Source organism: Pithys albifrons, chromosome 7 (assembly GCF_047495875.1).
Source record: "Pithys albifrons albifrons isolate INPA30051 chromosome 7, PitAlb_v1, whole genome shotgun sequence".
Taxonomy (NCBI): Eukaryota; Metazoa; Chordata; class Aves; order Passeriformes; family Thamnophilidae; genus Pithys; species Pithys albifrons.
This window is the reverse complement of record NC_092464.1, coordinates 2,160,007-2,186,110: the sequence shown is the minus strand read 5'-3', so window position 1 is coordinate 2,186,110 and position 26,104 is coordinate 2,160,007. Positions and strand designations below refer to the sequence as shown.

At 45.0% G+C, this 26,104-nt stretch overlaps 1 protein-coding gene across 1 annotated transcript; it reads left to right on the top strand.

Annotated features, from left to right (window-relative positions):
• Positions 1 to 101: 101 nt before the first annotated feature.
• JMJD4 (jumonji domain containing 4) lies at positions 102 to 24,967 on the top strand. The gene is made up of 7 exons (XM_071560014.1): positions 102 to 186; positions 3,189 to 5,491; positions 18,916 to 19,081; positions 20,300 to 20,425; positions 21,004 to 21,271; positions 23,249 to 23,395; positions 24,506 to 24,967. Exons 2-7 carry the CDS (start codon positions 5,227 to 5,229, stop codon positions 24,815 to 24,817), a joined length of 1,284 nt encoding a protein of 427 aa, XP_071416115.1. The 5' UTR covers positions 102 to 186; positions 3,189 to 5,226; the 3' UTR covers positions 24,818 to 24,967.
• The last annotated feature ends 1,137 nt before the right edge of the window (positions 24,968 to 26,104 follow it).

Below are 26,104 nucleotides of genomic sequence, written 5' to 3'. Positions count from 1 at the left end.
CCATTGGCCAAGCCCCGCGCCCCGCGCGCTCCCATTGGCCGAGCTCCGCGCCGCCGCTGCGCTCCCCTGTTCGCCTCCCCCCCGGCCCCGCCCGCCCCGCGCGGAGGTTCCGGCCGCGCCGCCATCACCACCCACAGCCGGCACCGCCGCCCTTCGCCCCGCGGGGATGCCCCGCGACGGGCCGGGGTGAGTAGCGGCCCCTCCTCGGGCTGCTGGCGGCGGCGGGAGGCGGGAGGGAGGGCGGGAGGAACGGCGGTGCCGTGTGGGGATGGCGTGTGCGACGCCCTGTGGTGTCCGGGTCCCCCCCCCCCCCCGCAGCCGGCAGGTGCGTGAGAGGGAATTCCCTCCTGGAGGGCCCTTAATCCCAATGTGGTGTTCCCTGGAGATTCCTGAGGGGAGAATTCCTTCATGGATCCGCTTAATCCCGGTGTGGTGTTCCCTGGAGCTTCCTGAGAGGGAATTCCCTCCTGGATCCCTGTAATCCCAGTGTGGTGTTCCCTGGAGATTCCTGAGAGGGGAATTCCTTCATGAAAAAGGGAATTCCCTCCTGGAGGGCTCTTTATCCCTGTGTGGTGTTCCCTGGAGCTTCCTGAGGGGAGAATTCCTTCATGGAAGGGGGAATTCCCTCCTGGATCTCGTAATCCCACTGTGGTGTTCCCTGGAGATTCCTGAGGGGAGAATTCCTTCATGGAAAAGGGAATTCCCTCCTGGATCTCTGTAATCCCGCTGTGTTGTTCCCTGGAGCTTCCTGAGAGGGAGAATTCCTTCATGGAAGAGGGAATTCCCTCCTGGAGGGCCCTTAATCCCAGTGTGGTGTTCCCTGGAGATTCCTGAGGGGAAATTCCCTCATGGAAAAGGGAATTCCCTCCTGGATCCCTGTAATCCCGCTGTGTTGTTCCCTGGAGCTTCCTGAGGGGGGAATTCCCTCATGGAAGAGGGAATTCCCTCCTGGAGGGCCCTTAATCCCTTGTGGTGGTTCCTGGAGATTCCTGAGGGGGGAATTCCTTCATGGAAGAGGGAATTCCCTCCTGGAGGGCTCTTTATCCCTGTATGGTGTTTCCTGGAGATTCCTGAGGGGAGAATTCCTTCATGGAAGAGGGAATTCCCTCCTGCATCCCTTTAATCCCACTGTGGTGGTTCCTGGAGATTCCTGAGGAGGGAATTCCTTCATGGAAGAGGGAATTCCCTCCTGGAGGGCTCTTTATCCCTGTATGGTGTTTCCTGGAGATTCCTGAGGGGAGAATTCCTTCATGGAAGAGGGAATTCCCTCCTGCATCCCTTTAATCCCACTGTGGTGGTTCCTGGAGATTCCTGAGGGGGGAATTCCTTCATGGAAGAGGGAATTCCCTCCTGGATCCCTGTAATTCCACTGTAGTGTTCCCTGGAGATTCCTGAGGGGGAATTCTCCCATGGAAATCCCTCAATCCCAATGTTGTGTCTGGATGTTCCCTTGAAGCTCCATGAGGGAGGGAATTCCCTCCTGGATCCCTTTAATCCCACTGTGGTGCTCCCTGGAGCTTCCTGAGGTGGGAATTCCCTCCTGGAAGCTGGAATTCCCACATGGAGGTCCCTTAATCCCTTGGAGTGTCCTCTTGGAGCTCCATGACATGGAATTCCCTCAGGGATGCTCCTTAATCCCACTGTGGTGTCCCCTTGGAGCTCCATGAGAGGGAATTCCCTTATGGAACTTCCTCAATCCCTTGCAATGTCCTCATGGAGCTCCATGAGAGGGAATTCCCTCAGGGATGCTCCTTAATCCCACTGTGGTGTCCCCTTGGAGCTCCATGACATGGAATTCCCTCAGGGATGCTCCTTAATCCCACTGTGGTGTCCCCTTGGAGCTCCATGAGAGGGAATTCCCTCAGGGATGCTCCTTAATCCCACTGTGGTGTCCCCTTGGAGCTCCATGAGAGGGAATTCCCTCAGGGATGCTCCTTAATCCCACTGTGGTGTCCCCTTGGAGCTCCATGAGAGGGAATTCCCTCAGGGATGCTCCTTAATCCCACTGTGGTGTCCCCTTGGAGCTCCATGAGAGGGAATTCCCTCAGGGATGTTCCTTAATCCCACTGTGGTGTCCCCTTGGAGCTCCATGAGAGGGAATTCCCTCAGGGATGCTCCTTAATCCCACTGTGGTGTCCCCTTGGAGCTCCATGAGAGGGAATTCCCTCAGGGATGCTCCTTAATCCCACTGTGGTGTCCCCTTGGAGCTCCATGACATGGAATTCCCTCAGGGATGCTCCTTAATCCCACTGTGGTGTCCCCTTGGAGCTCCATGAGAGGGAATTCCCTCAGGGATGCTCCTTAATCCCACTGTGGTGTCCCCTTGGAGCTCCATGAGAGGGAATTCCCTCAGGGATGCTCCTTAATCCCACTGTGGTGTCCCCTTGGAGCTCCATGAGAGGGAATTCCCTCAGGGATGTTCCTTAATCCCACTGTGGTGTCCCCTTGGAGCTCCATGAGAGGGAATTCCCTCAGGGATGCTCCTTAATCCCACTGTGGTGTCCCCTTGGAGCTCCATGAGAGGAAATTCCCTCAGGGATGCTCCTTAATCCCACTGTGGTGTCCCCTTGGAGCTCCATGAGAGGAAATTCCCTCAGGGATGCTCCTTAATCCCACTGTGGTGTCCCCTTGGAGCTCCATGAGAGGGAATTCCCTCAGGGATGCTCCTTAATCCCACTGTGGTGTCCCCTTGGAGCTCCATGAGAGGGAATTCCCTCAGGGATGCTCCTTAATCCCACTGTGGTGTCCCCTTGGAGCTCCATGAGAGGGAATTCCCTCAGGGATGCTCCTTAATCCCACTGTGGTGTCCCCTTGGAGCTCCATGAGAGGGAATTCCCTCAGGGATGCTCCTTAATCCCACTGTGGTGTCCCCTTGGAGCTCCATGAGAGGAAATTCCCTCCTGGCAGCCCCTTCATCCTCACCCTCAGTGTCTCCCAAAGCCCATCCCTGCATCCCATGGGATTTATTTGCCTTCCCTTCCCCTCTGTGCTCAGTTTTCCCCCTTCCCTGCTTATTATTCCTAATTATTCCCCTTATTTTTAAGCCATAATTGCTGCCAGATCCACAGAAAAATGCCAGGGAAAGGTGGGAAATCCCCAAATATTCAGGAGTTTTCCTTCCCTCCATCCCTGCCCTTAATCAATCCCACAGGAATATCCCACTGATTTTCCTGTTCCTGCTGTTTCAGGAAGGAACCAGCCCTGGCAAGAAGGTGACAAGGGACCAGCAGCAGCTCCACCATCCACAGGGAACAGACTATGGAAGATCCCAGTTATCCCAACACTCTGGGATGCTCCTGCACAACTCCTTGTTTTCCCTCTATTTCCCCATGAGGTTTTATAGACTTAAGAGACTCAAATCCCAGGGGTTTTTCTGTGGGATAACAGAATCTGCTCTGCTTGGCTAAACCAGGAATTGCATCTTGGCTTGGGCAGGATTTGCATCTTGGCTAAGGCAGGAATTCCATCCAGCCTGTCCCGGCTCAGGCAGGAATTGCATCTTGGCTCAGGCAGGAATTCCCTCCATCCTGTCCCAGCTCAGTCAGGGATTCCCTCCCTCAGTCAGGAATTCCCTCCAGCTGGTCCCAGCTCAGCAGGAATTCCCTCCCTCAGTCAAGGATTCCCTCCCTCAGTCAGGAATTCCCTCCAGCTGGTCCCAGCTCAGCAGGGATTCCCTCCCTCAGTCAGGGATTCCCTCCATCCTGTCCTAGCTCAGCAGGAATTCCCTCCCTCAGTTAGGGATTCCCTCCCTCAGTTAGGGATTCCCTCCCTCAGTCAGGAATTCCCTCCCTCAGTCAGGAATTTCCTCCATCCTGTCCCAGCTCAGTCAGGGATTCCCTCCCTCAGTTAGGGATTCCCTCCATCCTGTCCAGGCTCAGTCAGGGATTCCCTCCCTCAGTCAGGAATTCCCTCCCGCCTGTCTCAGCTCAGCAGGGATTCCCTCCATCCCAGCTCAGTCAGGGATTCCCTCCATCCTGTCCCGGCTCAGTCAGGAATTGCATCTTGGTTTAGGCAGGAATTCCCTCCATCCTGTCCCTCCCGCCTATCCAGCCTCAGTCAGGGATTCCTTCCCGCCTATCCAGGCTAAGGCAGGAATTCCCTCCAGCCTGTCCTGGCTCCGCAGGGATTCCCTCCATCCTGTCCCGGCTCAGTCAGGAATTGCATCTTGGTTTAGGCAGGAATTCCCTCCATCCTGTCCCAGCTCAGCAGGGATTCCCTCCCTCTGCAGGAATTCCCTCCATCCAGTCCCAGCTCAACAGGGATTCCCTCCTTCAGTTAGGAATTCCCTCCATCCTGTCCCAGCTCAGTCAGGGATTCCCTCCCTCCGCAGGGATTCCCTCCCTCAGTCAGGGATTCCCTCCCTCTGCAGGAATTCCCTCCATCCTGTCCCAGCTCAGCAGGGATTCCCTCCCTCAGTCAGAAATTCCCTCCATCCTGTCCCAGCTCAATAGGGATTCCCTCCTTCAGTTAGGAATTCCCTCCATCCTGTCCCAGCTCAGCAGGGATTCCCTCCCTCAGTCAGGGATTCCCTCCCTCAGCCGGAATTCCCTCCATCCTGTCCCAGCTCAGCAGGGATTCCCTCCCTCTACAGGAATTCCCTCCATCCTGTCCCAGCTCAGCAGGAATTCCCTCCCTCTGTCAGGGATTCCCTTCCTCTGTTAGGAATTCCCTCCATCCTGTCCCAGCTCAGTCAGGGATTCCCTCTCTCAGCAGGAATTCCCTCCCTCAGTTAGGGATTCCCTCCATCCTGTCCCAGCTCAGCAGGAATTCCCTCCCTCTGCAGGAATTCCCTCCATCCTGTCCCAGCTCAGCAGGAATTCCTTCCCTCAGTCAGGGATTCCCTTCCTCAGTTAGGAATTCCCTCCATCCTGTCCCAGCTCAGCAGGAATTCCCCCCCTCAGTCAGGAATTCCCTTCATCCTGTCCCAGCTCAGTCAGGAATTCCCTCCATCCTGTCCCAGCTCAGTCAGGGATTCCCTCCCTCTGTTAGGAATTCCCTCCATCCTGTCCCAGCTCAGCAGGGATTCCCTCTCTCAGCAGGAATTCCCTTCATCCTGTCCCAGCTCAGTCAGGAATTCCCTCCATCCTGTCCCAGCTCAGTCAGGAATTCCCTCCCTCCGCAGGGATTCCCTCCCTCCCTCAGGAATTCCCTCCCTCCGCAGGGATTCCCTCCCTCCCTCAGGAATTCCCTCCCTCCGCAGGGATTCCCTCCCTCCCTCTCTCCCGCATGGACAGGGCCACCTTCGCCCGCTCCACCGCCTTTTTCCGGGACTCCAGCGGTTCCCCCCAGGGCTCCGCGGGGATCCCGGGGGGCCACGTGGATTTCATCGAGCGCGTGGATTCCTTCAGCTACTCGGACTTTTTCCGGGAATTCCTCATTCCCAACCGGCCCTGCCTCTTCTCGGCCGCGCTCACCGAGGGCTGGCCCAGCAGGAGGTTCTGGGTCACCCGGGATGGGAAACCCAACTTTGAGCACCTGCTGAGGGAGTTTGGTGAGTCTGGGAAGCGTTGGGATGATGGGACACGGCTTGTTTTTATGGAATTTTAGGCATGGAACACTGAACTGAACCCACTCTCTGCTGTTCCTAAATTGAAATCATTTTCCTCTGCTTTTCCTGGGCTTTTTCCTTATTATGTTGTTACTTTTCCTCTCCTCTTTCCTTATTATATTGATAGTTTTACTCTCTTTTTTCCTTATTATTTGGATCCTTTTCCTCCCCTTTTTCCTTATTATTTGGATCCTTTTCCTCTACTTTTCCCTTATATTGATACTTTCTGCTATTTTTTCCTTATTATATTGGTATTTCCCTCTCCTTTTTCCTTATAATATTCATCCTTTTCCTCTCCTCTTATTATATTGATACTTTCCTCTATTTTTTCCTTATTTTGTTTTCCTCTCCTTTTTCCTTATTATATTTTCCTCTCCTTTTCCTTATTATATAAATCCTTTTCCTCTACTTTTTCCTTATATTTTTTCCTTTATTTTTTCCTTATAATATTGATCCTTTTCCTCCACTTTTTCCTTATTATTTGGATCCTTTTCCTCTACTTTTCCATTATATTGATATTTTCCTTTATTTTTTCCTTATTATATTGGTATTTCCCTCTCCTTTTTCCTTATAATATTCATCCTTTTCTTCTCCTCTTATTATATTGATGATTTTCCTCTATTTTTTCCTTATTATGTTGATACTTTTCTCTAATTTTTCTTATTTTATTGTTTTCTTCTCCTTTTCCCTTATTATTTGGATCCTTTTCCTCTATTCTTTCCTTATATTGCTATTTTCCTTTATTTTTTCCTTATTATATTGTTCCTTTTCCTCTCATTTTTCCTTATAATACTCATCCTTTTCCTCTCCCCTCATAATATTGATAATTTTCCTCTATTTTTCCCTTATAATATTGATCATTTTCCTCTCCTTTTCCTTATTATTTGGATCCTTTTCCTCTACTTTTTCCTTATATTGATGCATCCCTCTATTTTTTCCTTATAATATTGATCCTTTTCCTCTCCTCTTCCCTTATATTAATCATTTTCCTCTATTTTTCCTTATTATATGGATCCTTTTCCTCTATTTGTTCCTTATTATATTTTCCTCTCCTTTTCCTTATTATATGAATCCTTTTCCTCTACTTTTTCCTTATATTTTTTCCCTTTATTTTTTCCTTATAACATTGGTCCTTTTCCTCTCCTTTTTCCTTATTATATGGATCCTTTTCCTCTACTTTTCCCTTATATTGATACTTTCCTCTATTTTTTCCTTATATTGTTTTACCTTTCCTCATTATATTCTTTTCCTCCCCTTTTTCCTTATTATATTGATGATTTTCCTCTTTTTTTCCTTATTATATGAATCCTTTTCCTCTGCTTTTTCCTTGTATTGATATTTTCTGCTATTTTTTCCTTATTATATTGATATTTTCCTCTCCTTTTCCCTTATATTGACATTTTCCCCTATTTTTTCCTCATGTATTGTTTTCCTTTTTCCTTATTTTATTGTTTTCCTCTCCTTTTCCCTTATTATTTGGATCCTTTTCCTCTATTTTTCCCTTATATTGATACTTTCCTCTATTTTTTCCTTATTATATTGGTATTTTCCTCTCCTTTTTCCTTATAATATTCATCCTTTTCCTCTCCTCTTATTATATTGATCATTTTCCTCTATTTTTCGTTATTATATTGATACTTTCCTCTATTTTTTCCTTATTTTGTTTTCCTCTCCTTTTTCCTTATAATATTGTTCCTTTTCCTCTCCTTTTTCTTTATTATTTGGAACCTTTTCCTCTACTTTTCCCTTATATTGATATCTTCCTTTATTTTTTCCTTATTATATTGGTATTTTCCTCTCCTTTTTCCTTATAATGTTCATCCTTTTCCTCTCCTCTTATTATATTGATCATTTTCCTTTATTTTTTCCTTATTATATTGATACTTTCCTCTATTTTTTCCTTATTTTGTTTTCCTCTTCTTTTTCCTTATTATATGAATCCTTTTCCTCTCCTTTTTCCTTATTTATTTGGATCCTTTTCCTCTACTTTTCCCTTATATTGCTATTTTCCTTTATTTTTTCCTTATTATATTGGTATTTTCCTCTCCTTTTTTCTTATAATAGTCATCCTTTTCTTCTCCTCTTATTATATTGATGATTTTCCTCTATTTTTTCCTTATTATATTGATATTTTCCTCTCCTTTTCCCTTATTATATAGATCCTTTTCCTCTATTCTTTCCTTATATTGCTATTTTCCTTTATTTTTTCCTTATTACATTGGTATTTTCCTCTCCTTTTTCTTATAATGTTCATCCTTTTCCTCTCCCTTCATGATATTGATACTTTTCCTCTATTCTTTCCTTATAATATGGATCCTTTTCCTCTACTTTTCCCTTATATTGATATTTTCCTCCATTTTTTTCTTATTATATTGGTATTTTCCTCTCCTTTTTCCTTAGAATATTCATCCTTTTCCTCTACTCTTATTATATTGATCATTTCCTCTATTTTTCCTTATTATATTGATCATTTTCCTCTCCTTTTTCCTTATTATATTGATCCTTTTCCTTTCATTTTTCCTTATTATATTGATCCTTTTCCTCTGTTTTTCTCTTATTATGTTGATCCTTTTCCTCTATTTTTTCCTTATTATATTGATCCTTTTCCTTTCCTTTTTCCTTATTATATTGTCCCTTTTCCTCTATTTTTCTCTTATTATGTTGATCCTTTTTCTCTATTTTTTTCCTTCTTACATTGATCCTTTTCCTTTCATTTTTCCTTATTATATTGATCCTTTTCCTCTCCTCTTTCCTTATAATATTGATCATTTTCCTCTATTTTTCCTTATTATATTGATCCTTTTCCTTTCATTTTTCCTTATTATATTGATCCTTTTCCTCTGTTTTTCTCTTATTATGTTGATCCTTTTTCTCTATTTTCCCCTTCTTATATTGATCCTTTTCCTTTCAATTTCCTTATTATATTGATCCTTTTCCTTTCATTTTTTCCTTATTATATGGATCCTTTTCCTCTCCTCTTCCCTTATAATATTGATCATTTTCCTCTATTTTTCCCTTCTTATATTGATCCTTTTCCTTTCATTTTTCCTTATATTGATCCTTTCCCTCTATTTTTCCCTTATTATATTGATCCTTTTCCTCTCCTTTTTCCTTATTATATTGTCCCTTTTCCTCTATTTTTCTCTTATTATGTTGATCCTTTTCCTCTATTTTTCCCTTCTTATATTGATCCTTTTCCTTTCATTTTTCCTTATTATATTGTTCCTTTTCCTCTCCTCTTCCCCTATAATATTGATCCTTTTCCTCTATTTTTCCTTATTATACTGATCCTTTTTCTTTGATTTTTCCTTATTACCTTGATCCTTTTCCTCTAATTAATTACATTAATACTTCCCTTATTACACTTATTATATTTACCCTTTTTCTGTCCTTCCTCCCACTTTGCTTTGCAGATTTCAATCCCAAATTAAATCCCACATTAAAATAAATTAAAAAAAACAACCATTGTATGATTAAACCAAACCAATTTATTTCCCTGCTCAACATTAACCAGAGGAACAACCTGAAACTTTCCTCAGGAAAAGGAAAATATTTTTGTAGTTCCAGTGAAATTTCCCCTCAGGCTGTAAAATAGCTAAATATTTCATAGAAAAAATAATCTCTAATATCAATATATTTAATAGCAAAATATATTAAATTCAGTATAATTAATATAAATATGTTTAATGGCAAAAAGAATATCTAATATAATACCTATGGATATTATTTATTTAAATATATAGATGTAGATATAGAGATAGATTTATATTGTTTATATTTATATATATTTATAAAATTATATATATTTATAAAATTATATATATTTATATATATTTATATATAATTATATATATTTATATAATTATATATATTTATATTTATATATAACATATATAATATATATAAAACTATATATATTTATATAATTTTATATATATTTATATAATTATATATATTTATATATATAATATATATATAATTATATATATTATATATATTTATATATAATATATATAAAATTATATATATTTATATAATTATATATATTTATATAATTATATATATTTATATTTATATATTATAAACACTAAATATATAGAATTAATTCTAGACATTATAAGGAATATGAATAATAATATTTATATTTAACTAAGCAAGAGTATTTAGAAATACTATAAATAATATCTATAAATTATGGCTAATATTAGACCAGTCATCAGCTAATTATTAACAAATGAGTTAATATATAGTTAATATATATCAGTCAATATGTTTATATTCTATATAATAATATAGAATTAATGTTAATTAGTTAATACATTAATTATTTAATATAACAATTACTATAACTAATAATTATGTAACTAATTATAACTAATAATATAACAGTTTGTTAATATGTAGTTAATATATATCAGGTAATATGTTAATATTCTATATAATTGTAATTATATAACTAGTTATTATAACTAAAAATATAACAAATAATTGCTTAATATGCAGTTAATATATGTCAGGTAATATGTTAATATTCCATATAATAAAATAGAATTTGTTAATGTTAATTAGTTAATATATTAATTAGTTAATATATTAATTAATATAGTTATTGCTATAACTAATAATTATATAACTATTAAAACTAATAATATAACAAATAATTAGTTAAATTTTAGTTAATATATGTCAGGTAATATGTCAATATTTTACATAATGATATAGAATTTGTTAATGTTAGTTAATATATTAATTAGTTAATATATTAATTACTATAACCAATAATTATGTAACTAGTTATAAGTAATAATATAACAAATAATATAACAATAATATGTTGATATTTTATTTAATAATATAGAATTTGTTAATGTTAGTTAATATATTAATTAGGTAATAAATTAATTGCTATAACTTATATGACTAATCATTATAACTAATAATATAACAAATAATTAATTAATATATAGTTAATATATATCAGGTAATATGTTAATATTCTATGTAATAATATAGAATTAGTTAATGTTAAGTAGTTAATATATTAATTAGTTAATATGATGATTACTATAATAAATATAAAACTAATTATTATAACTAATAATTAATATAACAAATAATTAGTTAAAATATAGTTAATATATATCAGGCAATATGTTAATATTTCATATAATAATATAGAATTGGTTAATATTAATTTGTTTATTAATTAGTTAATATATTGTGCTGGTTTGAAGGTGAACCAGCAAGGGAAAATGAACTCACCACGAGAGAGATTATAAGTCAGAGCTAAAATTTAATAATAATATTACAATAGCAACACTGACACACAAGGGAAATTGCTTTCAACTCACAAAACCCCAGCAGTATAACCCAGTGTCCTGGGGCACAAACCCAAGGGGGGGTTTGTTTGCCCTTGTGCTGAGACCCCTGTGGCTCCCCCAAGTCCAGAGTAAAAGGAAAAGAAAAACCTGTTGGTGCAGGCGAGGGCTGTGGTCTGGGCGAGAGCGGTGATCTCCTGCTGTCGAGGTCCTGCTGCTGCTCTGGATCCGACGAGAAGGTCCCCGAGGTCTTCTTACCCACCACTTATGTACCCTCAGGGAGCTCTCAGTCCCTCCCCCTGGGCGGGGACTCACACAATGGGTGATTAACTCTGGGAGCCAGGGGTTGTTGAGCTGCTGATGGCCCATTAGCAGCTCCGCCCCCCTCAGGCTGGGTGTGAAGTGATAATGGCTCCCTGGGCAGCTGCTGCTAATGGCCCATTGTCCTTGGGGAATGAATAGAGGGGGTGGAATACACAGGTTTGATCACCACCACACAGGGTTAGCTGGTCCCTCCAGCTGAACTAGGACATTATCCACCCCTTATTCCACTCCATCTAGTCATTCCCAAATTAACCCCCTTTTTACCTATACATATATATACACATATATACAATGAAACATTACAAACTCTTCTCACTCAAAATTAGGTCCCCTTGTGGTACACAACGTGTTTCTCCATCTTTTTGCATTACCCACCAAGTGCAACCAGGTCCTTGAGCAAAGACAATCCCTCGGATGGGTTTGCCTTTGTTTGAGGTGGGACTAACCCAAACAGTCTTTCCTAACATACCTCTCATATGGACCACAGGGACTTTATCTCCATCTACAGTATTCAAGAGTTCTGATTGGGCAGGGCCAGCTCGATTGATGGAGCCCCGGGTGTTGACCAACCAGGTGGCCTTTGCCAAATGCAGCTCCCAGTGTTTGAAAGTTCCCCCACCCAACGCCTTCAAGGTTGTTTTCAGCAGTCCATTACATCGCTCAACTTTCCCGGCAGCTGGAGCATGGTAGGGGATATGATACACCCACTCAATGCCGTGCTCTCTGGCCCAGGTGTCTATGAGGCTGTTCTTGAAGTGGGTGCCATTGTCAGACTCTATTCTCTCTGGGGTGCCGTGTCTCCACAGGACTTGTTTCTCAAGGCCCAGGATGGTATTCCGGGCAGTGGCGTGAGATACGGGGTATGTCTCCAGCCATCCAGTGGTTGCCTCTACCATGGTCAGCACATAGCGCTTGCCTTGGCGTGTTTGGGGAAGTGTGATGTAGTCAACTTGCCAGGCTTCCCCATACCTGTATTTCGACCACCGTCCACCATACCATAGAGGCTTCACCCGCTTGGCCTGCTTGATGGCAGCACATGTGTCACAGTCATGGATAACCTGTGAGACACTGTCCATGGTTAGATCCACCCCTCGGTCACGAGCCCATCTGTATGTTGCATCTCTGCCTTGATGACCAGAGGCATCATGGGCCCATCGGGCTAGAAACAATTCACCTTTATGCTGCCAATCCAGATCTACCTGAGAAACTTCGATCCTGGCAGCTCGATCCACCTGCTCGTTGTTACGATGCTCCTCATTAGCCCGGCTCTTGGGTACATGAGCATCTACGTGACGGACCTTCACACTCAGCTTCTCTACCCGGGCAGCGATGTCCTGCCACATCTCAGCCGCCCAGATGGGTTTCCCTTTGCGCTGCCAGCCGGCCTTTCTCCAGCGCTCCAGCCATCCCCACAGAGCATTGGCCACCATCCACGAGTCAGTGTAAAGGTAGAGTCTTGGCCACTTCTCTCGTTCGGCGATATCCAAAGCCAGCTGAACAGCTTTCAGCTCTGCAACCTGACTTGATCCACCTTGTCCTTCAGTCGCTTCTGCAACTCGACGTGTAGGACTCCATACAGCTGCTTTCCATTTCCGGCTTGTCCCTACAATGCGGCAGGAGCCATCTGTGAAGAGAGCATATCGCTTCTCCTCTTCTGGTAGCTGGTTATATGGTGGGGCCTCCTCAGCTCGAGTCACCTGCTCCTCTTCTTCTTCAGAGGACAATCCAAAACTCTCACCTTCCGGCCAGTTGGTGATGATTTCCAAAATCCCAGGGCGATTAGGATTCCCTATCCGGGTTCGCTGCGTGATCAGAGCAATCCACTTACTCCATGTGGCATCAGTGGCGTGATGGGTAGAAGGAGCTTTTCCTTTGAACATCCAGCCCAACACTGGTAGTCGGGGTGCCAGGATGAGCTGTGCCTCAGTGCCAATCACTTCTGAGGCAGCTCGAACTCCTTCATAAGCTGCCAGGATCTCTTTCTCCGTTGGGGTGTAGCTGGCCTCAGATCCTTTGTATCCCCGACTCCAGAATCCCAGCGGTCGTCCTCGAGTCTCCCCAGGTACTTTCTGCCAGAGGCTCCAGGATGGGCCATTCTCCCCGGCTGCAGTGTAGAGCACATTCTTCACATCCTGTCCTGTCCTGACTGGCCCAAGGGCTACTGCATGGGTAATCTCCTGTTTAATCTGCTCAAAGGCTTGTTGTTGTTCAGGGCCCCACTGGAAATCATTTTTCTTCCGTGTCACAAGGTAGAGAGGGCTTACAATCTGACTGTACTCTGGGATATGCATCCTCCAAAAGCCCACGGCGCCTAGGAAAGCCTGAGTTTCCTTCTTGCTGGTCGGTGGGGACATAGCTGCTATTTTGTTGATCACCTCTGTTGGAATCTGACGACGCCCGTCTTGCCACTTCACTCCTAGGAACTGAATTTCCTGAGCAGGTCCCTTGACCTTACTTCGTTTAATGGCAAAACCAGCTCTTAGGAGAGTCTGGATTATCTTCTTTCCTTTCTCAAAAACCTCCCCTGCTGTGTTCCCCCATACAATGATGTCATCGATGTACTGTAGATGTTCTGGAGCCTCACCCTTTTCCAATGCAGTCTGGATCAGTCCATGGCAAATGGTGGGACTGTGTTTCCACCCCTGGGGCAGTCGATTCCAGGTGTACTGCACCCCCTTCCAGGTGAAAGCGAACTGCGGCCTGCACTCTGCTGCCAACGGAATGGAGAAAAAGGCATTGGCAATGTCGATGGTGGCATACCACTTGGCTGCCTTGGACTCCAGCTCATACTGAAGCTCCAGCATGTCCGGCACAGCGGCACTCAGGGGGGGTGTGACCTCATTGAGACCACGGTAATCCACCGTCAGCCTCCACTCTCCACTGGACTTTCGTACTGGCCATATGGGGCTATTAAAGGGTGAGTGAGTCTTGCTGACCACCCCTTGGCTCTCCAGCTCACGAATGATCTTGTGTATGGGGGTCACAGAGTCTCGGTCAGTGCGGTATTGCCGACGGTGCACTGTGGCTGTGGCCAGCGGTACCAATTGTTCTTCAACTTTCAGCAGTCCCACAGCAGAAGGGTCCTCTGAGAGGCCAGGCAAGGTGCTCAGCTGTCTGATTTCCTCTGTCTCCACAGCAGCTATGCCAAAGGCCCAACGCAGTCCCTTTGGGTCTTTGAAATATCCGTTCCTCAGGTAGTCTATGCCAAGGATACACGGGGCTTCTGGACCAGTCACAATGGGGTGTCTATGCCATTCCTTCCCAGTCAAGCTGACTTCAGCTTCCAGTACAGTCAGCTGTTGGGATCCCCCTGTTACCCCAGAAATAGAGATGGATTCTGCCCCGACGTATCCTGATGGCATCAACGTGCATTGTGCACCAGTGTCCACTAAAGCTTTGTATTTCTGTGGGTCTGATGAGCCAGGCCACCGAATCCACACAGTCCAATAAACCCGATTGTCCCTCTCCTCTACCTGGCTAGAGGCAGGGCCCCCCTAGTTCTGGTCATGGTATTCACTGCGCTCTCCCTGTGAATATGACCGGGAGGTTCCTTCAAGAGGATCGGGCATAACATCATCATTCCTATACTGTCTGGAGCCTTGCCCACGAGAGACCGGAGCAGCCTTCAACCTTGAAGAATTCCCTGTGTTAGTTGTGCCTCTTTGCAATTCACGTACCCGAGCTGCTAAGGAAGAGGTGGGTTTCCCATCCCACTTCCTCATATCTTCTCCATGCTCATGGAGGTAAAACCACAGATTGCCGCGTGGAGTGTACCCTTTCTCCTTAGCTGGAAGACGCCTGCTTCTGATGGCCGAGACTCTTGTTTGTTCTGGAGAGATATGAAAGAGTCCTTCCTTAATCTTCTCTTCCAGTTCAGCCAGTTTTGTTTCCACAGCTGAGACATGGGCTCGTAATGGAGCAGTGACAGTGTCTTCATAAATCCTGAGTTTGCTGACCAGTGCACCCACCTTGTCTTCTCCCTCTCTCCACTGCAATGTTGCAAGGTAGCGAGAATACATTTCTGGCCCAAGTCGTGCAAATTTTAACCACATCTGGGATGTGCACTGGACACCATCTGGACTTTTAGGGAATCTCTCATCCTCTGAAAAGATTATCTCCAGTACGGCTAATTCCCTTAAGCACCGGATACCTTGTTCCATCGTGTTCCACTGTCCTTGCTGTACGTGGAGGTCCTCCTTACAAAGATATCTCTCCCTCACGCTTGACAACAGTCGCCGCCAGAGGCTGAGAGTTTCCTGTCTCTTTCCAATGCCCTGATCAATGACAACATCTCGAGACAGGGATCCCAGCTGCCTTGCCTCACTCCCATCTAGAATTGTATCATTGGCTGCAGCATCCCAGATTCGAAGTAGCCAGGTCAAGATGGACTCATTTGCCTGTCGTGTGAACTCTCTCCGGAGCTCACGCAGCTCTCCCAGGGATAGGGACCGGGTGATTATTTCTGGCTCCATTTCTTCTGCCTGAGATGAAGGTCCTGACTCTTCCTCGTCATGCACTATACGAACTGATTTGGTCTTTGATTTTCTTTTCTGGACAGGGGCAACTGCTATCGGTTTCTGTTGTCCTTCTGGCTCCTCCATGGTTTGTGTGGACATGGCGCTGGTTGATGTATCTCTCTTCCTCTCTGGCTCAGTCATGGTCTGGGTGGACATGGCGCCTGTGGATTTGCTCCTTTTCTCCTCCTCCTGATGATGCTGTACCACACCAAGCAGTGTGCGGTAGGCAGTGGCCAGGGCCCAGCAGGTTGCTGTGAGCTGCACATCTCTGGGACTACCAGAGCATCTTCCTTTCACATAGCTTAGCATTTTGGCAGGGTCCTGCAGTTGTTCCGGGGTGAATTTCCAGATCATTTGAGGAGAGAAGGTCTCCAAATACTGGCCCATATCTTCCCACTTCCCGTGCCACTCAACATCATCCGCTCCCAGGGCAGGTCTCCAGCAAGTCTCCTTAGAGAGCCCAGTTCTGACCCTAAACATGGTGTATACAGTACAGAGGAGACAAAGCAACACTAACAGCAGGATTATGCTGTCCCTAACATCAAAAGGAAGCTCAATATTTTCAATGATTGTTGTAGCAGAGGTGAAAAGGTGGAAGTAACCATCTCCGCCTGTTTTCCCCACAGTCTCGGTGCTATTTTTAATGAGACCCCAGAGGTAACAACCCAAACCAGGACAGGCAGACCAGACTGAATATACATTCACAATGAAATTCATTGCTTCTGATGTTATGACAACATAAACATAGTATATTAATAAAGCAATTTTGATCCTTCTCCCTGGTATTAAAGAGAGCATCAAAACAGGCACATGGTTCCCCATGTGTCGAAATATGAACAGGCCCAGATACACCATCCACATGAATACATCAAGCAACATGGTAGTCAGGGAGTTTCTGTACCCAAATACACAAAATGAAATTGTAGTTCTGACTTCTCTCTCGTGCCCCACGTTGGGCGCCAAAAGATGTGCTGGTTTGAAGGTGAACCAGCAGGGAAAATGAACTCACCACGAGAGAGATTATAAGTCAGACCTAAAATTTAATAATAATATTACAATAACAACACTGATACACAAGGGAAATTGCTTTCAACTCACAATACCCCAGCAGTATAACCCAGTGTCCTGGGGCACAAACCCAAGGGGGGGTTTGTTTGCCCTTGTGCTGAGACCCCTGTGGCTCCCCCAAGTCCAGAGTAAAAGGAAAAGAAAAACCTGTTGGTGCAGGCGAGGGCTGTGGTCTGGGCGAGAGTGGTGATCTCCTGCTGTCGAGGTCCTGCTGCTGCTCTGGATCCAACGAGAAGGTCCCCGAGGTCTTCTTACCCACCACTTATGTACCCTCAGGGAGCTCTCAGTCCCTCCCCCTGGGCGGGGACTCACACAATGGGTGATTAACTCTGGGAGCCAGGGGTTGTTGAGCTGCTGATGGCCCATTAGCAGCTCCGCCCCCCTCAGGCTGGGTGTGAAGCTGATAATGGCTCCCTGGGCAGCTGCTGCTAATGGCCCATTGTCCTTGGGGAATGAATAGAGGGGGTGGAATACACAGGTTTGATCACCCCCACACAGGGTTAGCTGGTCCCTCCAGCTGAACTAGGACATATATTAATTACTGTAGCTAATAATTATATAACTAATTATAACAAATAATTAATAAAACAAATAATTAGTTAATATATAGTTAATATATATGAGGTAATATGTTGATATTTTATTTAATAATATAGAATTTGTTAATGTTAGTTAATATATTAATTAGGTAATAAATTAATTACTATAATTATATGACTAATTATAACTAATAAGATAACAAATACTTAGTTAATAAATAATTAATATATATCAGGTAATATGTTAATATTCTATATAATAATATAGAATTAGTTAATGTTAATTAGTTAATATATTAATTAGTTAATATGATAATTACTATAATAATTACAAAACTAATTATTATAACTAATAATATAACAAATAATTAGTTAATATATAGTTAATGTATATCAGGTTATATGTTAATATTTTATTTAATATAGAATTTGTTAATGTTAGTTAATATATTAATTAATTAATATATTAATTACTATAACTTATAATTAAATGACTAGTTATTATAGCTAAAAGTATAAGAAATAATTAGTTAATATATAGTTATTATGTATCAGGTAATATGTTAATATTTTATATAATAATATAGAATTTGTTAATGTTAGTTAATATTTTAATTAATTAATACATTGATTACTATAACTAATTGTTATAAATAATAATCAATATAACAAATAATTAGTTAATATAGAGTTAATATATATCAGGTAATATGTTGATATTTTATTTAATAATATAGAATTTGTTAATATTAGTTAATAGATTAAATAATTAATATATTAATTACTATAACTTATAATTATATGACTAGTTATTATAACTAAAAATATAACAATTAATTAATTAATATATAGTTGTTTTGTATCAGGTAATATGTTAATATTTTATTTAATAATATAGAATTTGTTAATGTTAATTAATATTTTTATTAATTAATACATTGATTACTATAACTAATTGTTATAACTAATATTTAATATGACAAATAAGTAGTTAATGTATAGTTCATATGTATCAGTAATATGTTAATATTTTATTTAATAATACAGATTTTGTTAATGTTAATTAATATTTTTATTAATTAATACATTGATTACTATAACTAATTGTTATAACTAATAATTAATATGACAAGTAGATAATATATAGTTCATATGTATCAGTAATATGTTAATATTTTATTTAATAATATAGATTTTGTTAATATTAGTTAATATATTAATTACTATAACTAATAATTGTATAATTATTATAACTAATAATTAATGTAACATAATTAGCTAATAGATTAATATTAATAGTTAACATATTTAATAGTAATCCAGAGCCCACTTCTCGTGGAGTTTAAAAGGGAATTTCAGGTCATATTAAATAAATCCCAGGAAAATTTGGGACACGTGAATTAAATCCCTGGAAATTCAGGTGCCATTCCATAAATGGGATCTGGTTTGAGTCGGTTTGCCTGGAATGAGGATCCCGGGACTGGGATTGTTCCTTGTTTGGATGGGACCTGGGACACCTGGAGGTCCCCGGGGCCACTGCAGGGGGGGAAGGGGAGGGAAGGGAGTTGATCCTTCCCTGCTCACCTGAGCTCCTTTCCCAGGAGAGGCCGTGGTGCCCGTGGCCAACTGTGATGCCAAGGAGTACAATTCCAACCCCAAGGAGCAGCTGCCCTTCAAGGAATACGTGCAGTACTGGCAGGAATACATCCGGAACGGGCACCGCTCCTCCCGGGGCTGCCTCTACCTCAAGGACTGGCACCTGAGCAGGTGGGAGCACTGGGGGGCACCTCTGTGTGCCCACAGAGCCCTGGGAATTAATTGGGAGTGCTGGGATTGCTCAGCCTGGGAAAGGGAAAGCTTTGGGGTGGCCTAAAGGTCAGCAAATGTCAGCAATAGGACAAGGGGGCACGATGGGCTCGAGCTCTGCCAGGGGAAATGGAAGTTGGAGAGCAGGAAAAACTTCTTTGCAGAGAGAGTGCTCAGGGATTGGAATGGGCTGCCCAGAGAGGGGGTGGATTCCCCATCCCTGGAGGTTTTTCAGCTGAGCTTGGCCGTGGCACTGAGTGCCATGATCTGGTAAAGGGACTGGAGTTGGATCAAGGGTTGGACTTGATGATCTGGGAGGTCTTTTCCAACCCAAGTGAGAAGAGCAACGAGGCTGGAGAAGGGACTGGAGCACAAGTGCTGTGGGGAGAGGCTGAGGGAGCTGGGGGTGTTCAGCCTGGAGAAGAGGAGGCTCAGAGGTGACCTCAGCACTGTCTGGAACTGCCTGAAGGGAAGTTCTGGCCAGGTGGGGGTTGGTCTCTTCTCCCAGGCACTCAGCAATAGGACAAGGGGGCACGATGGGCTCAAGCTCTGCCAGGGGAAATTGAAGTTGGAGAGCAGAAAGAAATTCTTTGCAGAGAGAGTGCTCAGGGATTGGAATGGGCTGCCCAGAGAGGGGGTGGATTCCCCATCCCTGGAGGTTTTTCAGCTGAGCTTGGCCGTGGCACTGAGTGCCATGATCTGGTAAAGGGACTGGAGTTGGACCAAGGGTTGGACTTGATGATCTCGGAGGTCTTTTCCAACCCAATCCATTCTATGATTCTATGGTGGCCTTCCAGGATTTGGGGGAGCTCCAGGAAAGATGGAGAGGCCTGGAGGGACAGAACACAGGGAATGGCTTCCCACTGCCAGAAGGCAGGGATAGATGGGATACTGGAAAGGAATTCCTGGCTGGGAGGGTGGGCAGGGACTGAAATGGATTTCCCAGAGCAGCTGTGGCTGCCCCATCCCTGGAAGTGTCCATGTCCAGGCTGGAGCAACCTGGGAAAGTGGAAGGTGTCCACTAGGTTGGGATTGGATGATCCTTAAGTTCCCTTTCAAGCCAAACCATCCTGGGATTTTAAAGGATAGAGCTGATTGCTCTTTGCATCTGGACTCTGGAGGGAAAGGAGCATTGTCCCATTTTCCTGAGCCCCCTTTCCAACCCTTGACCTTTCCCAGGGCCTTCCCAGAGCAGGATGTTTACACAACCCCCGTGTACTTCTCCTCGGACTGGCTCAATGAATACTGGGATGCTGTGGCTGTGGATGACTATAGGTTTGTCTACATGGGACCCAAGGGCTCCTGGTAAGCACTGAGGGGGTCTCTCTCCTTCTAGATACTCATTTTGGGGTTTAATTTCCCAAGGGATTCTCCCATTCTCCTTGAGGATATCACCACACTCTTCTACCTGAATCCATCCAGCCTCATCTCCCAGGCAGCTCATTTGGTTCTGAGCTGACCCCTCTAGGAAAGGAAAAGCCCTGAATTGTCCACACAAAACCTGCCAAAAATTATCTTGTACCTTATGTAAGGATTTAGACCAGAAATTCCCTTGGGATCATCAGCCACTTGTGATTTGCAGGGTCAGCAGAAGCCTCAGATGAGTCAGATGTTCTGCAGGTGACAATTTCAACCCTGCTTTGGTTGAAGGATTTTCATCAGTTCCCATCACAGAATCTCCTGCTGGGATTTGTGGGATACCTTAAAAACTAAAGTGATGGAGGAGCACAGAGGATGGAAAACACTCAGTGTAGGTCCAGATAAACCTATAGAGATAAAACCACATAAAATTCCATGAAGGAAAAGGATCAATATCTCTGAATCTGAGACTTCAAGATGAATTGCAAGATGACCTTCTGCTCACCCCTCTGCTCTGCCCACAGGACACCGTTCCACGCCGACGTTTTCCGCTCCTACAGCTGGTCTGCCAACATCTGTGGCAGGAAGAAGTGGCTGCTGTACCCAGCAGGGCAGGAGGAGTTCCTGAAGGACCTGCATGGCAACCTCCCCTTCGATGTGACTGCCCCCAGCCTGCAGGACAGCAGGGTGTACCCTCGCTATGGGCAGAGCCAGCCCCCCCTGGAGATCCTGCAGGAGCCTGGCGAGATTGTCTTCATCCCCAGTGGGTGGCACCACCAGGTGTACAACCTGGTGAGACACCTGGGGACAGCCAGGGGCACAACCAGGCAGGAGCAGCTCAAACTCTCGTTGTCCAGGGGGTTAACAGGGGTCCCAGAAGGTTTGAAAGGCAAAAAATGTAGAGAGAGCAAAAGGTTTAGGAGGGAAGATCCATCTGTGTCTGCTCAAGGAATTCCACCTGGCACAGAGACTGTGGATGCCCCATCCCTGGGAATGCCCAAGGCCAGGCAGGAGCAGCTCAAACTCTCATTGCTCAACAGGGATCCCAGAATGTTTAAAAGGCAAAAAATGTAGAGAGAGCAAAAGGTTTAGGAGGGAAGGTCAATCCGTGGCTGTTGGGAAGGAATTCCACCTGGCACAGAGACACTGTGGATGCCCCATCCCTGGGAATGCCCAAGGCCAGGCTGGAGCAACCTGAGCTGGTGGGAGGTGGCTGTTCAAGGGGGTGTTGGGAAGGAATTCCACCTGGCACTGTGGATGCCCCATCCCTTGGAATGTCTAAGGCTAGGCTGGAGCAACCTGAGATGTTGGGAAGGAATTCCACCTGGCACAGAGACACTGGATGCCCCCTGGGAGTGTCCGAGGCCAGGTTGGAGCAACCTGAGATGTTGGGAAGGAATTCCACCTGGCACAGAGACACTGGATGCCCCCTGGGAGTGTCCGAGGCCAGGTTGGAGCAACCTGAGATGTTGGGAAGGAATTCCACCTGGCACAGAGACACTGGATGCCCCCTGGGAATGTCCAAGGCCAGGTTGGAGCAACCTGAGATGGTGGGAGGGAATTCCACCAGGCACAGAGACACTGGATGTCCCCTGGGAGTGTCCAAGGCCAGGTTGGAGCAACCTGAGATGTTGGGAAGGAATTCCACCTGGCACAGAGACACTGTGGATGCCCCATCCCTGGGAATGCCCAAGGCCAGGCTGGAGCAGCTCAAACTCTCATTGCCCAACAGGGATCCCAGAATGTTTAAAAGGCAAAAAATGTAGAGAGAGCAAAAGGTTTAGGAGGGAAGGTCAATCCGTGGCTGTTGGGAAGGAATTCCACCTGGCACAGAGACACTGGATGTCCCCTGGGAGTGTCCAAGGCCAGGCTGGAGCAACCTGAGATGTTGGGAGGGAATTCCACCAGGCACAGAGACACTGGATGCCCCCTGGGAATGTCCAAGGCCAGGTTGGAGCAACCTGAGATGTTGGGAGGTAATTCCACCTGTCACAGAGACACTGGATGTCCCCTGGGAGTGTCCAAGGCCAGGTTGGAGCAACCTGAGATGTTGGGAAGAATTCCACCTGGCACAGAGACACTGGATGCCCCATCCCTGGGAATGCCCAAGGCCAGGTTGGAGCAACCTGAGATGGTGGGAGGGAATTCCACCAGGCACAGAGACACTGGATGTCCCCTGGGAGTGTCCAAGGCCAGGTTGGAGCAACCTGAGATGTTGGGAAGGAATTCCACCTGGCACAGAGACACTGGATGCCCCCTGGGAGTGTCCAAGGCCAGGCTGGAGCAACCTGAGCTGGTGGGAGGTGTCCCTGCCCATGGAATGGGATGGTCTTTAAGATCCTTCCAACCCAAGCCATTCTGGGCTTGTCTGATGGCTGAAACCCAACCTGAATTCCAAAGCTCCCGGGGTCATAGGGAAATATGCAATGAAACCACTCCCTGCATCCTCTTTTCCTGTTCTTTTTGTCATTAAATCCTTCCAGTCACTCAGAAACAGGATTGCAGGAGGGACAGAGACCTGTGGGGAGGTTATTCTTGGGTTCTGACTGTAAATTGTAGTTTAACAATGAAAATGCCACCAAACTGATCTTCATCATCACATCCCCAAATTAACAACCACTCCCCTTTCTCCCCTCACCTTCTCCCACTCTTAAATGCACAAATCAGCAACATGGAAAGAGACACCTTGGTATTGGTGCCAGGGGAGCTTTTCCTTTGCTGAGGAAACCTCCCAACTGGAACAGTCCTTGTTGTTATTCCTCCCTGCAGGAGGACACCATCTCCATCAACCACAACTGGGTGAATGGCTGCAACGTGGCCATCATGTGGTGCTTCCTGCAGGATGAACTGGCAGCTGTCCAGAGGGAGATCAACCAGTGGAAGGACCCTATGGATGATTGGCACCTGCAATGCCAGGTACAGTGTGGCTCTGCCTGCCTGAATCTGCTCAGGGATCCCAAATTCCAGGGGTTCATTGAACCACTCTGAGTCCTTCACCTCCTACCTGGAATTTCCATGTTTCATAAAGAATTAGGAAGTGGTGACAGCTCTGTTGGGCAGGAAGTCAAATATTCCCTTCATCAGCTTGTGCCAGAGGGTGTTTGTTATCATAGAATCAGTTGGGTTGGAAAAGACCCCTGAGATCATCAAGTCCAACCCATGGGATGTTGTCTGGAAAGCAAATGTTTAACTGCTCTCCTTCAGTTTATCTTCTCAAGATCATTCCTGGTTGGAGAGCTCTGCTCTGGAGCCAGGCTGGGAATGCTGGGGGAGTTCACCTGGAGAAGAGAAGGCTCCAGGGACACCTGGGAGCCCCTGGCAGGGCCTGAAGGGGCTCCAGGAGAGCTGGAGAGGGACTGGGGACAAGGGAGGGAGGGACAGGACACAGGGAATGGCTTCCCACTGCCAGAGGGATACTGGGAAGGAATTCTTGGCTGTGAGTGAGGGTGGGAAGGGACTGGGATGGATTTCCCACAGCAGCTGTGGCTGCCCCATCCCTGGAAGTGTCCAAGGAGCACCCTGGGACAGTGGGAGGTGTCCCTGCCCATGGCAGGGTGGCACTGGATGGGCTTTAAGGTCTCTTCCCACCCAAACCATCCTGGAATTCCAAGCAGGGAATCCAAAACAAGCAACGTTCAGGTGGATGTGCCAGCAGGTTCCTGGGTCTGCACAGTGATGCTTCAAGAGAATGTCTTTATCCTGAGCAGGGTTTTGTCTTCTGTGCTGCCCTGGTTTGGCCTGGGAAAGAATTCATTCCCTTCCACAACCTTAGCCAAGAAACCAATGGAAAGGTTATTTCTGGAAGCTGTTAATGCTGGGCCCATTTCCTTCCAAACAGCAATTCAGGACATGGGGAGGAAGAGACTTTGCTTTGGGGCTGCTGCCATTTCAAATACCAATCACCAAAACATTATGAAACATCATTATTTGTGATTCCATATAATTACAATGTGATTTTGTGTTTTTTTCCTGGGAATTTCACTGTGCTGTTTCCATTTCCATGCTGTTCCCCCTTTTCCCCTTTAGCTGATCATGAAGTCCTGCACGGGCATTGACTACAAGGAGTTCTACAACTTCCTCAAAGTGATTGCAGAGAACAGGATTGCTGTGCTGGAAAAGGGCCTGGATGAGGAGACTTCAGCCAAGAACACTCCCAAAGCTGCCATTTCCACCTTGGGAATGCTCCATGCTGTGTTTGACCTCAAGAGGACTGTGAAGGTGTTGACATCCTTGAGTGCTAACGAGGATTTCAAGAAGCTGGACCTGAGCTCCCTGTCCCCACCTCCTGAGGCTTTGCTGCACCACCTGAAAGCAGCAATAGATACAGCCCTGCTCTGAATTCCCAGTTTTTTCCAAAGGGTTTGGAGAAAACTCACTCCCTTCCCTGGTTACCAGTACAAAGAGCTTTACTACAAGGTAGGGAGGGAGCACATTCATCAGCTTTGAAAGGGATAAAATACTCCCAGATAAAGGAAAACCCAAATCTTATTTTATTCTGAACATGCATTCAGGGAAGGGGACAGAAATTCCCTGTGGATAAAACACTGAACCACATTCCCTGTGCTTCCAAACTGCACTTGAGCTCTGCTTTGTCTGCTCACAGCTCAAGGATTTTAAGACCTTTCCTGCTTCCAGGTGCAGCTCAGCTTATCCTTTCCTTCTTTTTTTTCCAGGGAACTAGTTAGGCTGAGCTGGAGCCTGGATGTGGAAGTGCTGGCTCCTCCCTGAGTCCTGAAAATCTGGAATTCTCAGGCAGAGTCAGCCCTCAAACTGCTCCAGGGTTTGATTTCACACCCCAATTAGGAAGCTACAGCCCTGATTGCAATTAGAGCACTGTTAATTAAGCATATCACCCACCCAAGCTGCTAAGGAGGAATCTGAATGTCCTCCCACCTTCCCACAGGCTCTTCCAAGGCACAGCATTCCCAAGAGCAGGGATTTATCAGGGAAATCAAGCAGGAACCTCCTCTCAGCTGCCACAAAAGCAACCAGCACTTTGCATGGTTCCACAGCACAATTCCCAACTGGAATGCCACCCTTGGGCTCAGCTATTCCCAATAAAACATCCCTTTTGCTCTCCCACTTGGTGGCAAAGCCTGGAGAGGCACAAATGGCTGCACACTGTTACCTTCATACCTAATTATTGCTCCAGAACTTCCTGGATTTCCCACCACTCTGGGAAAGCAGCTCCAACCTGGATGTTTAGGAGTAGAAACCCTGAGCAGGCTGTGAGAAATTCCTTGTTTTCTAGAAAATTCCCTGGGTTTGTACTCGCATGCACTTTGCATGTCCTTTTTCTAGGAGAAAAAAATTCTGCATTTTGAGTAGCACCTGAAATGAAAAATCCTCACCCAGGGCATGGAAAAAACGTGGAGAAAACAGCCCTTTTTTTGAGTTCAACCACCTCAGTCATCCAAACTCTGCCTAGAAGGTTTTAGGCTGGAAAAGCACCAGTTGGAAGCAAGTGTGAAATTCCAAATTCCCAGCTGTTCCTTAGGGCTGTTTTCCCACTCTGCAAAACAAACTGGACTTTAGATGAATGAAAGGAGATTTCCCAAAGGGGAGGAAGAAGGATTTCCAGCTGGGAATCAGTGTTTTGGTAGGAAAAGCATGTTTTTGGCTTTG